At 46.6% G+C, this 15,928-nt stretch overlaps 2 protein-coding genes across 11 annotated transcripts; one reads left to right on the forward strand and one right to left on the reverse strand.

Moving 5' to 3' along the window:
• Window positions 1–5,215: 5,215 nt before the first annotated feature.
• LOC119301191 (alpha-galactosidase-like) lies at window positions 5,216–8,959 on the forward strand. Of its 6 annotated transcripts, XM_037578115.1 has the most exons (15): window positions 5,219–5,548; window positions 6,284–6,342; window positions 6,435–6,491; window positions 6,603–6,637; window positions 6,830–6,933; window positions 7,068–7,143; window positions 7,263–7,321; window positions 7,407–7,472; window positions 7,559–7,642; window positions 7,751–7,815; window positions 7,965–8,047; window positions 8,161–8,251; window positions 8,324–8,373; window positions 8,499–8,639; window positions 8,758–8,959. In XM_037578115.1, exons 1-15 carry the CDS (start codon window positions 5,442–5,444, stop codon window positions 8,842–8,844), a joined length of 1,164 nt encoding a protein of 387 aa, XP_037434012.1. In that variant the 5' UTR covers window positions 5,219–5,441; the 3' UTR covers window positions 8,845–8,959. The 6 variants fall into 6 exon arrangements, with proteins under 6 accessions (XP_037434009.1, XP_037434010.1, XP_037434007.1 ...); XM_037578112.1 differs by having other exon boundaries at window positions 5,216–5,548; window positions 6,435–6,637; XM_037578113.1 differs by having other exon boundaries at window positions 5,216–5,548; window positions 8,161–8,373.
• LOC119301190 (AP2-associated protein kinase 1-like) lies at window positions 6,095–14,008 on the reverse strand. 5 transcript variants are annotated; one of them, XR_005146944.1, is made up of 9 exons: window positions 12,777–14,008; window positions 12,103–12,268; window positions 11,963–12,013; window positions 11,638–11,820; window positions 11,417–11,522; window positions 9,952–10,658; window positions 9,174–9,717; window positions 8,918–8,963; window positions 6,095–6,561 (listed from the first exon to the last, which is right to left on the reverse strand). XR_005146944.1 is itself a non-coding variant. In XM_037578108.1 (7 exons), the coding sequence occupies exons 1-7, from the start codon at window positions 13,256–13,258 to the stop codon at window positions 9,331–9,333; spliced, it is 2,082 nt and encodes a 693-aa protein (XP_037434005.1). In that variant the 5' UTR covers window positions 13,259–14,008; the 3' UTR covers window positions 9,038–9,330. The 5 variants fall into 5 exon arrangements, 1 of the variants encoding a protein (XP_037434005.1); XR_005146946.1 differs by lacking the exon at window positions 6,095–6,561 and adding an exon at window positions 8,673–8,787; XR_005146947.1 differs by lacking the exon at window positions 8,918–8,963.
• Between the last annotated feature and the right edge of the window lie 1,920 nt (window positions 14,009–15,928).

Consider the following 15,928-nt stretch of genomic DNA (forward strand, 5'->3'; position numbering starts at 1 on the left):
GCACTGGCCCCCCCTGTATTATGTTGAATTAAGAATCCTCAGGGATGCGACCCCTTATGCCAATTAATTAATTATCAGTATTATTATGTTGGCAAATGTTAAAACCAAAGTTGGGCCTTGCTGGAAGAGTTTTATTTAAAGCGAACTGTCAAGGGGGGCCCATAAACCCCGACCGTTTTAGGAACGCAGAATCAAGGAACATAACACCAGTATGACAGAAACTTGGGCGGCAAGAGTGGAACAAAACACCAGGCAAAAGGCCGAGCCTTCCACCCTTTACCAAGTATATATGTGCATTAATTAAATAAGAGATATTGTGATATCCCATAATATCCATGTTCCAACATGGAACAAACTGCAACTGCACCTGCAACTAGCAACGCTATAAGAGGGGCTGAGCAAGCGGTAACATAGCCAAACAACAATTTGCGGGGAAGGTGGAAAAATGTTAGAGGCTTATCATGGCATATTGGGAGGCTTGATAAACAAGCGGTGGGTAGCGTGACATAGCGATAGCATCGAGACAACTAGCATAGCAAAGATAGTAGTGAGATCCAAGGTGACGGTCATCTTGCCTGAAATCCCGCTAGGAAGAAGATCGAATCCATGAAGTAGACGAACCAACATAGTCGAACGAATCCTCGCAATCGTAACGTAACCGGAACTATCGTGAAGAAGTACAGCCGAAAAGAAGCAAACTCAGTAAAGAAACATATCATAACCATGGCATGATGCACAATCAAGTATGATACATGTCCATTTAAATAAGGCATGGCATGGCAAGTGCAACAAACAATACTACAAGTTAAGTGGAGCTCAATATGCAACGAGTTGCATATTGAAGAAACACCACATTTAATTATTTAGTTCGCTCTCGTTAAAGCTACTCAACAATATTAAATGGTGGTTAACATGGCAAGAGGTGAAGAATAATTGAACTACCTATCTAGGCAAGTTTAAGTGAGGCCGGAAACAACAAACAACAATTCCGATAAATCCCCACATGTCATTTAGCAATTTGATGCAAACAACAATTTTAAGCATTTTAAGTGTTGTTATCATGATGCGGATGACATATGCAAGTTATATGCAATTTTAAGAAAATGTTGACATGAGCATGTTATGAAGCATTTGTCACCGTGGCGGAACGAAAGGGGTGCCATGGCAAAGACAACGAAAATGGTGCCACAACAACATTCTGATGATCCGACAACTCATTGAGATACTGGAGTGTGTGGATGTGCGGAACATGCTAGAGATGGTGGGGTGATCCCGGTTACCGGGTTCCCACGGGTCGACGCATGGCAAACGAGGAGGACCGAGCAATGACAACTCGGACATGGTGCAAACACGAGCATCTCATACAACACACATGCATTCGTTCACGGGCGTCGTGTCGGGGTTATACCTTTGAAGCGTGCATTTTCGGAACGGATCAAGTTCGTTGAGGGAAGTAATGGTTCACATTTCAGAGAGGGACTCGACGCATCCGATGTCTCCTGGGGCGAGGTAGTGGAACTTTGCGTTTGTGCTACATGGGTCTTCGACGACGGTAGATGTACACGGCAAAGGTAGTGGTACTATGCGTCGATTGTCGTGGTACTTGGGGTCTTCGGACTCCCGCCGTCATCAAGATACTCGACGCTCATGTAGTCGATCCTGACGGACTTGGTGTCCAAAGGTCATCGAGGGACTTGGCAAAAATCCTGGTCTCGAGTTCTGTAGTCGTTCACAGGGCCCAACACAGGGTCTTGGCGAAACCAGGGTGCATCTTGGCGGTCTCATCTCGGTCTTCAATCCAAAACGAAGCAAGGCAAAAGACTTGGTGCGGTGGTACTTGGCGGTCCACGGCAAAGAGGAACCATGAAGGGGTGGCTCGAGGAAGAGCACTACAACGAGGCGGCGATGGCAGATTGGCCATGGCGCGGTGAGGTCACCAAAGACCAAGGGAGTCGGGTGCTGCGTAGGCAGAGAAGAAACACAAAGAGGGAGGAGGTCGATCAAGGTGGAAGGCTCATGGAGAGCAGCAGAAGGCGGAGCGATGCTGGATGAGGCAGGGTGAGGGTGCTGTTGGTGCGTGGTTGAGGCGGCGAGGCCACGGGAGGTCCAGCCGTGCAAGGCGCGAGGTGGCCACAGAGCAAGGGCCAGCGACAGAGGCGGTGGTGGCTGGCTGCTCGGGCGAGCTGTTGAGTGTTGGAGAACGTAGCATGCAATTTAAAAAAAATCCTACACTCACGCAAGATCTATCTAGGAGATGCATAGCAACGAGGGGAAGAGTGTGACTACGGACCCTCGTAGACCGTAAGCGGAAGCGTTTGACAACGCGGTTCATGTAGTCGAACTTCTTCTAGCTCTGACCGATCAAGTACCAAACGCACGACACCTCCGAGTTCTGCACACGTTCAGCTCGATAACGTCCCTCGCCTTCTTGATCCAGCAAGACGTCAAAGTTGTAGATGAGTTCCGTCAGCACGACGGCGTGGTGACGGTGATGGTGAAGTGATCCTCGCAGGGCTTCCCCTAAGCACCACGAAGATATGACCGAGGGTGTAAACTGTGGAGGGGGCGCCACACACGGCTAGGAAATTGTCTGGACGATGCTATCATCTCGGCGTTCACTGATGGCGTCCGGGGTGTCAAGATGAAGGAAGAGCTCGCCATACACGAGGACATGTGCTCGGCTCTAGAGATGTCCAACATGGCAACCAGGTGCGCAAGGGATGAGGAAGGTCGCCTATCCCTCCCTGAGCTTCCAGAGGCCGATCCAGAAGACAAGAAGGCCAAGGCCAAGGACATGAAGCGCAAGGGTCTAGCTATGCTCGCGGCCGAACCCAAGATGAAGCACGGTTGCGACCACCCGGAGTCATCCAAAGGCAGCCGCCCATTCTGCGTCTTCCACAACGTGCATAACCACAACACCAATGACCACCAAGAGCTCAGGGCCATCCGCGACGAGCGCCTCGGTCGTCGCCCTGAGCGCAATGACCGAGGCTATGGCCGTGGAGGAGGCCAAGGTGGGGGACGCTAGGACAACCGTGACCCCCGCCAGGACTGTCGCGGTCAACCTCGTGAGGACCCTGGCAGGGCCAGCCTCGCGAGGGCCCTTGGAGGGATCAGTCTCGTGAGGACTGCCCTCAGGGCAACGCCGGTCTTCCTCCGCTGCCACCGCCACCAAGGAGGAACGAAGACCATCACCAAGATGACAGGGATGGGGGCTTCCAGGAGCCTCGTGCCACCGCTTGCATCTTAGGCGGCGCTCAGGCCCGTACCTCCCATCGCATCTTCAAGCAGTTCGCTCATGAGGTGAACGCGGCCCTCCCAAGCTCGAGGCGACGCGTCCTCTCAGGTGGTCCAAGTACGCCATCACCTTCGACTCTACTGATCAGCTCAAGTGTGCAGCCACTGCCGGCGCCCTCCAGATGCCCATACTTGCCTGCCTGCGACCCACGGTGTGGCTCCATCGACGGCCTGGTACGGACCATTCTCAGCACCAACAACACAAGACCCTCGCGAGGCGGGCGACGCCAAGACCTCCAGAAGGAGTGGCCTCCTTAGGCTGGCTCCTGAGGAGCGGAGATTTCCATGCGAGCCCTCACCTCGTGAGGTTCAGATGACGCAAGCCATGACGACCAAGGCCAGGCGGGCACCAGCAGGCGAAGTACAACAGGTTTCCTCTTTGGTGCTAAAGAGGCAAGCGCGGGCGCAGAGTCCCGAGGAATCAACCAAAGATTTCCATTTCAATGCTACAAGACCAAGACCATCAGGACGGCGGGACGGAGGTCATCGCCGAGCCCACCACGACATCACGGCCAGATGCTTTGCAGGCGCATACCACCTTTCGTCGGGATAAGATGTATCAGTTGTCCCCCTTTGAATTTGGCTGTTGTGGGATCCCTTCCCGCCTTCATTTTGGGGGAAGAGGACCAAGGCCACTATAAATATAGCCTAGCCACCACCATAGAAGGGAACGGACAGACGGACGGACGGAGGATCTAGACCATGCACACACTCACAAGCACAAGAGCACACCTCCTGAGGTTGTTCTTCCCCTGTACTAGTTCATCCTCAGCCCACCTCGAGGCTAATCCACCACAAAGCAGGAGTAGGATATTACACCGCAAGGTGGCCCGAACCTGGGTAAAGTGACTTGACCCGTTCTTCCTCAGTTCATCGAGCTAGGCCGTGAGATCGACGAGTTGGTAGGCCGGAGAGGTTGAGTTCTTCGCACGCGCCCCAGAGTTCGAATCTATCTTGGGTCCGCGGAGCCCCGAATCCGACAGTTTGACTCCTCCTTGACGGCACGCGGCATCGAGGGCGGTGTCGGACCACGTTCCCGGAGCAACTACTCCATCAGCAGCTCGATCTGACGGACGGACTTCTTGTTCGTCACCATGACCTTCGAGCGGAGGTGTGGCTGCTTCTGCTTTTGTGACATCACTGGTCCTTGTTGTCGCTAGAGGAGACGATCTCCTCCTTGCGGAAGGAGCTGCGACCGAGGAGCCCGAGGGCCCTGGAGAGCGATGGCAACGGCATCAAGATCCACGGAAGATCCAGAGCCGCTACCGCCGCCTGCCGATGAGGAGAACACAACTTGGGCATGGTTTGGATGGGGAGAAGAAGAGGAGTTCGAAGAAGCGGATGGGCGCAGAGCTGTGGATGTGGACGTCGCTGGAGAACAGATTATATAGACGCGGCGAGACCAGGTGAATGGGTGGTCAGCCCGCTTCAATGCTACACAATGGTCAGAGTTGGTTTCTCGGGACAACACGCCCGTATTGAAGCGGCAACGCCTGTCTGGTGGCATGAATGCGGCGCATCCGTTGAAGAAAAAACATGGGAAAGGGTTTTGGATGGGCCAGATGTGTCAGGCGCCACGAAGCCCCCTCTGGTTTACGAGGAAACAGTCGTCCGGACCTGTTCACGGACGGATGCGGAGTTGGATGACAAAAAAATGCCCGAACCATGCGCTCGAGACGGATGCGGATGGTTTAAGGGTCAATGTTGGAGATACCAAAAGTATTTTAACTGCCTCCTAAGTTGGTGGTTAAACTCCTCGTCTTTTTTATGGCTCCGAAGCAACACATGATTCTCAGGTGACCAAAGTTACCGGCGCACCCCCGGTCTCTCCGCATTTCTCTCGGAGTGAAGTAGAGGCGTGCCAGTAGGTCCAGCGGGGTTTTTTCTGGATGGCTCACCCGCAGCAGTCCAAACCTGTTTCTCAGATGACCATTTCAAATTATACCAGTTCTGCACACAGCTGCATGAAGGAATTGGTAATCAGCCGGGTGGCACCGCCACCGTGAGATCCCAGGCTCTGGCCTTGTCGTTACAACGACCTCGCCCAGGATGCGTGGAGATGAGACGCATATAAGCGGATCACTCGCAAGACCGAGTCACGTCACACTCACGCGCGCGCAGGGACAGTGAAGGGATCCTCTGCCATGGCGAGAGCGGCGGCGCCCTTGCTCCCCTTCTTCTTCCTCCTGCTGTCGTCAACATCGCCGGCGGCCGCCCAGAAGAATCTCCTTGGCCGGACTCCCCAGATGGGGTAATGGATCTGTCACCTCTGTATTCTGTTCAGTCAGTTCTGCTTGTAACTTCCATACAAATGCTGCGTCCTTTTTATGATCTTTTTGGGAATCTGGTCCGTGTGGTTAAGTACTGATTTGATTTGACTAACCCTCGTAACTGGCGAACTTCTTAAAGATGTGGCATTTTTAGTTGATGAAGGGGAAAGATGTGGCATTTTTTTCACAAGATATTCTCGTTTTACAACTAAAACTGCTAGCAAAGATGGTTCGTTTGCCACCCCCTTAAAGCGAACACTCGCCACGGAACATTTTCGTTTGATCAAGTCTCTTCTTGTAGTAGTCACAGAAAATGATCTGCTCTCCTCTTGCCTTTAGGACTCCTTTGGTTTGGAAATTTTTTGTAGGAATTTTATAGGAAAGGATTTTCAAAAGGAAAAAAAATCTTTTATAGTCCTTTGGTTTGTAAGAATAGAATCATATTTCTACGGAGGAATTGTTACCATCTTGCACATTTTAGGAAAACAAACATTAGCCTAGACTCAATGGAAAAAAATCCTATGATATGAACCAACAGACATCTATTTTTCTATTCCTATTCATAGGATTTAAAATACATGACATCTCAGTTCCTACAAGTTTCATATTCCTATGATATTTCGAAGAGGCCCGAATCCTCTTCAAGCCCCTCTAAACCGAACATGAAATATTTCCAACAATGAAGTCTTGCTGAACTGACAGCACGGTGTATTCAGGTGGAATAGCTGGAACCACTTCGGCTGCAAGATAGATGAGGTGATAATCCGAAAAATAGGTAAGGATGGTGCTCCCTTGCTCTCTCTTAGCCAGGAAAACCAAACCTTGCATTGCTGCAAAAAATAAATAAAACACATTGTGTTTGTGTAGCTGATGCCATGGTGGATACTGGTCTTGCGAAACTGGGATATGAGTATATCAACTTAGGTAATCGCTTCGCGTTTCTCGCTCGCTTTGGTTTTCCCCCTTTTCAACTCTTCATGTTTAGAAATGAGGCCTGCAATATTCACAGTGGATATATTTGTTTTGAAACTGCAGACGACTGTTGGGCATCTCATGACAGAGACTCCCAGGTGGGTGACTAGTAGTACATGTTAATAGAAGAGATGATATGTGTGTAAATAGAAAGAGCAAAACAAATTTTAAAATCCATTATTGATCCTCAGTCATGTGAAACCAGCATAAGCTTTTCAGCTGCAATGTTAGAATGGCGTATTTCCATAGGTTTCGTTCAGTCGTTAAAAAGACCGACTGTTATTTTACAGGGCAATCTAGCTGCAAATGGAACAGCATTTCCATCAGGAATGAGGGCCTTAGCAGATTATGTGCACGGGAAAGGGCTCAAACTTGGACTCTACGGCGATGCAGGGTATGCGCTTTATAGAGAACCCGCAGAAAATTAGCCAGTCAAAATGTTTCTAATATGACTGGGAACACGTGACAAGTCCCCCCAGTCCACATGGATCTCTCCCTTGCTTAAATCACACCACTCTCTCTTTTCAGACTGCGAACTTGCAGCAGACTGCAGCCCGGTTCGCTAGGATACGAAGACCAAGATGCGAGAACTTTGGCAGCTTGGGTAAACCAATTAAAATGTTCATTAGATCATCTAAAACTTACACATGTCGAGAATGGTTTTCCTGGTAGGGGTTCCAAAGCAGGAGAAAAACTGATTCTTCTAAATTGTTGTGTTACAAGGGGATTGACTACCTGAAGTATGACAACTGCAACAACCAAAACATCAGCCCACTAACAAGGTAACCTTTACAACTACATAACTTAGAAGCTTGTCAAATTTCATCCGGATTTAGATATTTTGACATATTCACAACAAAAATGCAGATATAACAGGATGAGTGAAGCCCTTATGAATTCTGGAAGGGACGTTTTCTTCTCCCTTTGCGAATGGTAACTGATTCTTGCTTTTCAACAGACCAAAAGGGAGGGTTCGAATTCCATTCATCTGTTTGAGAAAAAACAACAATGATGTGCAGGGGTGTGGATGATCCAGCGACATGGGCAGGCAGCTTTGCAAACAGCTGGAGGACAACAGAAGACATCAAGAACACATGGGAAAGGTGAACAAGTTTACATCCTGGAGAACTTTTACTGCCCCTTCCAAACTTCTGCAAAGTTTAGATGGAGATTCTAATTCCTATCCTGAAATACTACTGCAAATTGGGCAGCATGACGGACAACGCTGACAAGAACGACAAGTGGGCACCTTATGCAGGGCCTGGTGGATGGAATGGTTAGTCTCTGTAGGCCTATGATAAATTTTGATCATGCGCAAGTGTGTAGGAAGACGGATGTAGGATCTGGGGTTTTTGTTCCCAACAATATTTTTTTTGTGCTTGTGATGACAATTCACAGTGATCTCTTTGAATGTTTCTGCTTCAGACCCAGACATGCTGGAAGTAGGAAACGGGGGGATGACAATAGAAGAGTACCGTTCTCATTTCAGCATATGGGCTCTAGTCAAGGTAATGATGAAGTGACTTTCATTGCATGAGAGATAAAAAAAAGTAAACCAACAGAACAGCATTGTTAGGCAAGAATTTTCACAAGATTATGTTGTTGATCTGGATTCAACTAGGCTCCTCTGATACTTGGCTGCGATATCAGCTCAATGAGCGCTGAAACCAAGGAAATCATCACCAATCAGAATGTCATTGCAGTTAATCAAGGTAGAGTCATTTCTCCAAAATGGTCATGTGAAAATTTAAAGATGGTACTAAGCTTTGCCGATTCATCATTAGACAAACTTGGGGTACAAGGGCGTAAAGTGCAACAAGATGGAGATCTAGAAGTAAGTAAAAGGAATATAACATAAGCTTTTTTATTTATAGTATCATGTAGTAGGCAAAAATCATAGTACCATGTTATGTTCAACACTTAGTATAATTCATCTATACTTGATTAACTTGGGCTTAGGTTTGGGCTGGTCGCTTAAGTCGAGGGAGAGTTGCTCTTGTGCTGTGGAACAGAGGGCCTGCTGAAGCATCTATTACTGCTAGTTGGAGCAACATTGGTCTAAACCAATCAGCTGTTGTAGATGCTCATGATCTGTGGACAGTAAGCACTTTGTCTAATCATATGAGCCTCATGGTTAAAACCACAAAACATTCTCTGATTTGCATACAAAACTGTTCTTCAACCCCCTTTTCCTGCGTGTGATTTTTTGTGCTTGCAGGATGAGGTTACATCATCAATGCAAGGAAACCTGACGAATAAGATGGATTCTCATGCTTGCAAGATGTATGTGTTGACCCCAAAATAGAACAGTATTCTCGACATTGCATATTACTATAAAATAATTATTTCAAAAGTCTCGAAAGATAACAATGTATTACCTTGGTATGTGTACATGCTGTGTCCAAACATTGATAGTGCTACATCCTATACCATGTCACATGTGTCCAGATTTAGTTATATGAATATTATAGATGTAACACCAAAAAACTTTAACAAAAGAAGAAGAAAATTCTACTGTAGTATTTCTATTATCTGACAACTTACAGGTTTCAGTGAAACATTTGCAAGTTCCAACATACATGTCACTAAATTTCAGTACCAAAGAAACTTATACAAAAGCATTGGCGAACGTACCTACGTCAATTCTGGCACTCCTAGGTTGGGCTCATTTTGCTCCCTTTCAACACCACACAATTTATATGATTATGATACAGTGGATGGACCATATTTCTGTAATTCTATAGGAGTATAGTCTCATCAGATACCAAATATCCTTATTGGCGATAGCACATTAAAACCCAGTCCATCCAGCTGGTTGGTAGGGTGCATCTTTCTCCACTTCAGCCTTCAGAGTGTTGAGGGACTGAGAAGCATTCCCCAAATTTGACATCTCAGAAGGCACGGTGCCAGAAGGTACAGCCTTAAAGCTATCTTGACCGAAGGCAAAGGGGACGGCACCAGAGTTTGCTTTTGACTGACTAAGCGAGCCGGTTTTGTTGCTTTGTGATGCCCTTAAAGTTCGGACCGACCTCGGGCGGGCACATTTTACAACTGCTTGAGCTTTCGGCTCTTCAGGAAAAGCGGACCATGGCTTGGGATCTGGGCTTGGTGTCCCTGGACTTGATGTAAATAGACCTTGCCGGAGCTCTGGTGGGGTTCCTGCAATCTTCTCCCTTGGCTGTGAAAAGTAATACATTACTGTATCAGCTAAGGTTCAGATTGTTTGCAGTAATGGGTAATTAGCTATGGAATTGGAAACACCGGGCTAGATCATTAATTCATTACAGGTTAAAACTTAAAACTATATGGTTTCACTTATGTATATGTTACGAATTTTTCCCTCTAGCCAGTTAATCTAGATATTATTGAGTACAGTGAGAAGATTAGTTAAGACATGTAGGAGTAATCATACCGGAGTGTCAAGGCTTGTGCTGGGTGGGGAGAATTCAGCCTTCAAATTTTCTTTCAACTCCTTAACTGGCGCTGGTGCAGAAGCTGTGGCTAGAGCTTGTTTAAGTTCCTGTATCTCCCGCCTCTGAGAGGAGCAAATGGCTGACAATCTATCAAACTTCAGTGAAATTTCTTCCTTCTCCAAGTTTGCTATCTTCAATTGCTCCTTGAGTAAAGTTACTTCGGCCTCCAGCTGTTGTTCTTTCAATTTACTTGTCGTGTTTAAACTGCCGGCATTGTCCTCTGAGCTCACCTTAACATTATCAAAGTCTGCCACAAAGGAGCTAAAAGTAGCAGTCTGTGCACTGGTTTTGTTATCTGGTTTAGTGTTTTGGGTTTTCTCTAGGCCATATTCTGAACCATTTGGAGAAAACCTTATTTCAAAATCCCCAGGAGAACTATCAACAGAAGCAGAAAGAGACTGTCTGTATGCATTCCGTGTCGTGTTCTGGTTCTTTGCCTGAGGTTGCTTTGTTATGCCATCATATATGGGCTCTTGATCTAGAACTGACCCCTTGTCATCCGCAAAAGCTAGTTCTTGTGCATGTTGAGTTGACCAAAATGCACCTGCAGAACCCTTACTCTCAACAGGAACTTGTGACCTCAAACTGGAAGGGCCTTTCGGAGGTGTACTTCTCACATTGTCTCTTGACCATGATGGAGAGGGTCCTGAAATACATTGTTTTCATTACGAAATAAATATAGCAGATGAAATTGTTCTCATATGGAACCAAAACCACTTAGACCTAGAGAAGAAAGATCCGATGAACTACTATAACAAAATGGCTTTTCCATGTCATTCTTGCACTATCTAAAAAAATGGTTTTTCCCTGGTATCCTTGCGTCCTACTCCCTCCATTCACTATTATAAGATGTTCTAACTTTTTTCTGAATCGGATGTATATAAACACGTTTTAGTGTGTTTGTTCACTCATGTCAATCCGTATGTAGTCCATATTGAAACATCCAAAACGTTTTACAATAGTGAACGGAGAGAATATATAACTAAATAGGTGATCCCCACTAATCTATTTCTCTTCACATGCAAACATGCCACCTCAGCATGCAACCATGCATGGGAGAAGGCCCACCTTAACACGCAACCATGCATGGAAATTTTCGTTCTATTATGATAGCTACACTTATATTCAATAAAAAAATCAACTATACAATACATTAAATCATATGTATTTTCAGTTTTAATTATCATATTATTGAACCAAATGTTTATGTTCCATAGTACAACCGAATCTCATGAAATATACTGCATCCAATTGCCTTTATCTAGTAGGTAAGCTTTCGCGTGTGCATTCCTTACATTTACTAATCTTTCTACACATAAACCTAAGAAGTAACATGCAAATAAGAAACCATGCTCACGGCAGCGGCTTCAATTCTTAAAAAGGGCAAAATCGCAGAAGCCAAACCTTCATCTTCAGTAGTTTGCAATTCAAATGCTGATCCAGATGGGGATCCATCAGGTAAATCCTTTTGCAGCTCCAAAGGAAGTAACTCATTAACACGAAACCATACCTATAACAGTACATGCATCAATGTTAGAGAACTGGAAGGCTAATTCGGCCACATGCACTAACTAAGACCAACCTAAATTCATGAAAGTGAATGGCCAATCAAGCAAAGCCCTTGCCTGTGTAATGTCTGGTCTGGCATCTGGAGAGGACTGAAGCATCTCTTCGATCAGACTTGTAATGGAAGAACAGTACTTCGGTAATTCAGGGATACGATAGTTCCCATTGAGGATCTGAAGCTTTGATTCTCCATCAAAAGCTGATTTTAAGTAGCAGATTCTATACATGAGACATCCAAGAGCCTAAAAAAATCAGTACCACCTTAGCTTATGCAGTTATTTAGAGTTAATCAGATACAACAAAGTAAAACACCGGTTCAAAGAACAAGATAGGTAATACAGGAAACAAAAAAAAAATAGTGTAATGGCTGCAAAGATGGTTTACCCATATATCTACTTTCTCACTAATAACTTCCCTCCTGTATAAGTCCCACATCTGCAATCAGTAAACAAGCTTATATTAAGTAAATATGTGAAGGAACTGAGAAAGAGCTCATAAGTCATAATAGGTTGATTCAATCAAACCTCAGGAGCCCTATAAGCAGGAGTTGTATGTTTTCTGATGACATCTTCTTCAATGCCCCTCTCCTCTGGTTTATCAAAGCACTTATGGTTTGTTGATACACTACCAAAATCACATAATTTCCAAGCCCCGTCAGCACCAAGAAGCACATTTTCAGCCTTTAGGTCCCTGCGCATTGAATAGATTTGCTGTGATGCCTCTATAATGAAGATAGACGTAGCAATTTCTTGAAGGATCAGACTGAGAATGTTAAAAGAATAACATGTAATGATGAGTTATTCAATTGCAATCTACAGCCAACTGGAGTTTATAATGCACTAGATGAAGCAACGCAACCAAGACTGAGTGCAAAGCTATATGAAACAGCGTAGAATTATGCAAAACTAAAGCTGCCACATGATCGATGTTATTGACATACTTGCGTCCTGATAATTTAGCTCTTAACGATGTACATCAGAGAGCAATACAGTATTCTGATACAGATGAAACAATATGCTCAAGATAAGATAAAGTGACTAGCACATGATTTCCTGCTGCTTGTCATGGGACTAACTCTATCCGACAAAGCAATGGAGTTACATGCAAAACGTTCATTGCAAAAGCACCAACGACAGAGAACTGCTTCCCGTAGACATTTCACACAGCAATTCCATAGGTTGGGATATGAAAGGCAGACCTGTGAGCAACAGGTGGTGTCTGGCAGTGCATCGCGAAGACCGCATTGCAAACATCCCGGAAAATGAGAGCAACCTGCTCCTCATCATAGAACCCTGCAGTACCTCTAGTGTCCAAGGCAGAAACCAGCGATCTCTCGCAGAACTCCATCAGCAGAAGTGCCTCCCTCCCACGGCCCATATCCAGTATGGCATGCGCGACGAGAGTGACCACGTTCGGGTGCCCCTTGAGCGCCCTCATCACCGTGATCTCCTTCTGCACCAGGTCCAGCGACTCCTTGTCATGGACAATGACATGCTTGAGCGCGTACTGCTTCGCCGGGTTGGTCAGGTCTCGGGCGAGGTACACGCACGAGAAGCCACCCTCGGCAATGGCTTCCCGGACGTGCACTTTCACATTGCCGACATCGATGGTTCGGCCCTCGAGGCCGCCAGAAGGGCCGGAATGCTCTTTGGGCATGAGCTGCCTGAACGGTTTCCACATGATCTAATTAATTACTGATCCTCAGCCCTCACAAGTCAAAAGCGCCTGGTTCGGCCTCAGAAACCTCCTATGTGAAGTTTATCCACACTCAGCAAGGATTTCTCAGCATGGTAAAGCTTGAGAGCTACGAATCAACAGGGTCCGTCCAAGCGGCAGAACAGTGATCGGCGTCTCTCAAGATCTGCCTGTCTATCTAGCTTTGATACGGCAACTGCCGAATGGCCGTCCCTCCGAGCAGATCTACCTACCTGGCTTACCGCCGAACACCAAGGAAGAAGCCAGCGAGCAGCCTAGCTCAGCAGCCCCCGCTGCCGCCAAACAAACACCTTGTCTGCAATGGCCAGCCGACACGGCGAAGCAGCAATGGAAGAAGAGGAGATCGACCAAGTCAGCAGCAACCAATCAGTTCAACCCAAGAAACGACCAGACCCGGCCCGCTTGAAGCAGTCCGGGATCAAGAACTGGTCGTGGGCGGCCAGCCAGGAAGCGACCAACCCCCAACCCGGCCGCCTCACTCGGAGCAGCAGGTGTGGTAGGGCCCGGGACTCGCCAACTCCGATCTGGAGGCCCTGGGGGGTGGTATGTCTTTGGGGCTGGAGGGGTTGCCTGCTCGTAGGGGTTAGCGGCGGGCAGACCGGGAGCAGGAGGAAGAAGAAAAGAGGAAAGATTTGTTTGTTACGGCGGCGAGGCGAGGAAAGTGGGATTTCCGTCGCCGCGGGGACGCGTGGCGTGGAAGAAGACTTCCCAAGCACGTTCCGCGTTGAGTCGCTGGGGAAAAGGAAGGGACAGAGGCTGGTCAGTTGCACTGTCGCATCTGTGCTTCACAGTCACTTTCTTCTGTGTTTTCTTCCTCCTTTTGATAATATTTCTTTTCAAACAGAATCATATCTATTGTATAAAAGTTCACTGTATTAGAGTATCTCAAACATAATAAAAATTACATCGGAATTCCAACACCACCAAACAACCACTACTGTCGTCAGAACGAGCCGCCGACTCGTCTTTGTCGTCGCTCCCCTACCGGAGTCGGCTTGACCTTATCTATGACAGCCGGAAATTCTTCGTGCACATGGCCCAAGGGACCAGCGCTACGGAATCGCGGTCGTCGTCGTTGAACCCTTACATAGATCTGAAGTACCTGACACTAAATCCTGCCACATGACGAGAAACATGTCGGGTGCTCCGATCCTAAGTCACACCGATCTAACAAGTAAAACATCATATCACTTTATGGCCTCACGACGGCATGCCCATGGCCGAAGCCTTGCCTTGGTCGGGACCGTTTGCATCTTTTGACTCACGTATATGATTGTGTCGCTAGCATTCATATGGCAGAGAATCCGGACCGACATGACTAGTCGTAAACCAAAATCGCATAGACTTACAGGGACATGCATAGTGACCCAGCAAGGCACGTTTCGGTCAGCAGCGAGTGTAATCGAGTCGTAGCGAGGCTACAAAGGACTTCAGTAAACACTGTGTGACATTTCCTCGTAGGAACAAACACATGAGCAAAGAAGGACACATGTCGGCCAACCCATGTGTTCTGGATGGAAGCACTAGGAGGCATTTTCCCATAAGGAAGGCTACTCAGAATAAACAACTAGGTGTCGGATCCCACACATAGTAAAGCATTCCAATAACATACACATAATATACTTGATATGTATTGATACAACATGGCATCACAACATAACTCTACAACTTAAAGTATTTATTTGAAGTCATACATGGCATGATATTACAAACATGGGTCTCGTGACCCAACATAAAAAGTCATACAAGCAACAAGTGAAAACATAACCATTTTTAAGTACACACAACTACAAAGAAAAAGGATGAGAAGGTTGACTATCTACAAGACCCTCCATAGGAACCAGACCTCTGTCTGGGATTCCCAAACTAATTGGTTAATGTCGAACTTGTGGTTGGAACGACTAATGAGACTAATGTCTTCTCTGTAAAACATAAGTTAAGCAAACGTGAGTACAAATGTACTCAACAAGACTTACATTAGAACTATCTACTTATGCATCAGTATCAACAATTGAGTTGTGGAGTTTAACTGCAGCAAGCCAGTTTTGAGTCGGTGGCTATCCATACTACGAATACCAGTATTTTTTTGGGTGGGAAAGCGCACACAAGTCCACATATTCACCATATCAATACACCACTATGGATCCGCTTCTGTCTCCCTATGAGAAGGCCATTCATAGCACTCACGCTTATCTTGCGCATTTTAGAGTATCCACTTTCAGTTATCTTTGAACCATATAAGCTTTCCAAGTAGTCCATATCCGAGAGTGCGGCTATTCGAAAAGATCATTTATAACCCTACAGGGGTGTACTTCTTCACAAACGCTCTCACCATTTATCGTCGTTTACACGACATGCACTCGGCAACTTTCAAGCGAAAGCCTAGCGAGGGTGTCAGCCATGATCTGACTAACCACACAAGTCTCTAGTCCAGATTTATCACCTATTTGAGTTTCATCCGTAAGGAAGTCCGGTCGAGGTTTCCACTACGGCCTCAAACGATGTGTGTAGGGTTCCCAAGCCCATCAAACGGGTGCCTCGGTACACTGTGCCACAGTGTCTATACCGCATCATAGCCCACCCCTACGATCAGTGCTACGCACGGCCTCCAACACATATCCTACAAACACCAGA

This window comes from Triticum dicoccoides, chromosome 5A (genome assembly GCF_002162155.2).
Source record: "Triticum dicoccoides isolate Atlit2015 ecotype Zavitan chromosome 5A, WEW_v2.0, whole genome shotgun sequence".
NCBI classification, from domain to species: domain Eukaryota; kingdom Viridiplantae; phylum Streptophyta; class Magnoliopsida; order Poales; family Poaceae; genus Triticum; species Triticum dicoccoides.

What these genes read in the sequence shown, in the direction of transcription:
- LOC119301190 (XM_037578108.1), bottom strand. Translation starts at nt 13,258, where the DNA reads ATGTGGAAACCGTTCAGGCAGCTCATGCCCAAAGAGCATTCCGGCCCT. An exon ending in CTGCTTATAGGGCTCCTGAG is followed by an intron (nt 12,014 to 12,102) that starts GTTTGATTGAAT and finishes TACTGATTGCAG; the next exon opens with ATGTGGGACTTATACAGGAG. An exon ending in GCACAAGCCTTGACACTCCG is followed by an intron (nt 9,718 to 9,951) that starts GTATGATTACTC and finishes TACTTTTCACAG; the next exon opens with CCAAGGGAGAAGATTGCAGG.
- LOC119301191 (XM_037578110.1), top strand. Translation starts at nt 5,442, where the DNA reads ATGGCGAGAGCGGCGGCGCCCTTGCTCCCCTTCTTCTTCCTCCTGCTG. An exon ending in CTCATGACAGAGACTCCCAG is followed by an intron (nt 6,638 to 6,829) that starts GTGGGTGACTAG and finishes GTTATTTTACAG; the next exon opens with GGCAATCTAGCTGCAAATGG. An exon ending in GGACTCTACGGCGATGCAGG is followed by an intron (nt 6,934 to 7,067) that starts GTATGCGCTTTA and finishes CTCTCTTTTCAG; the next exon opens with ACTGCGAACTTGCAGCAGAC.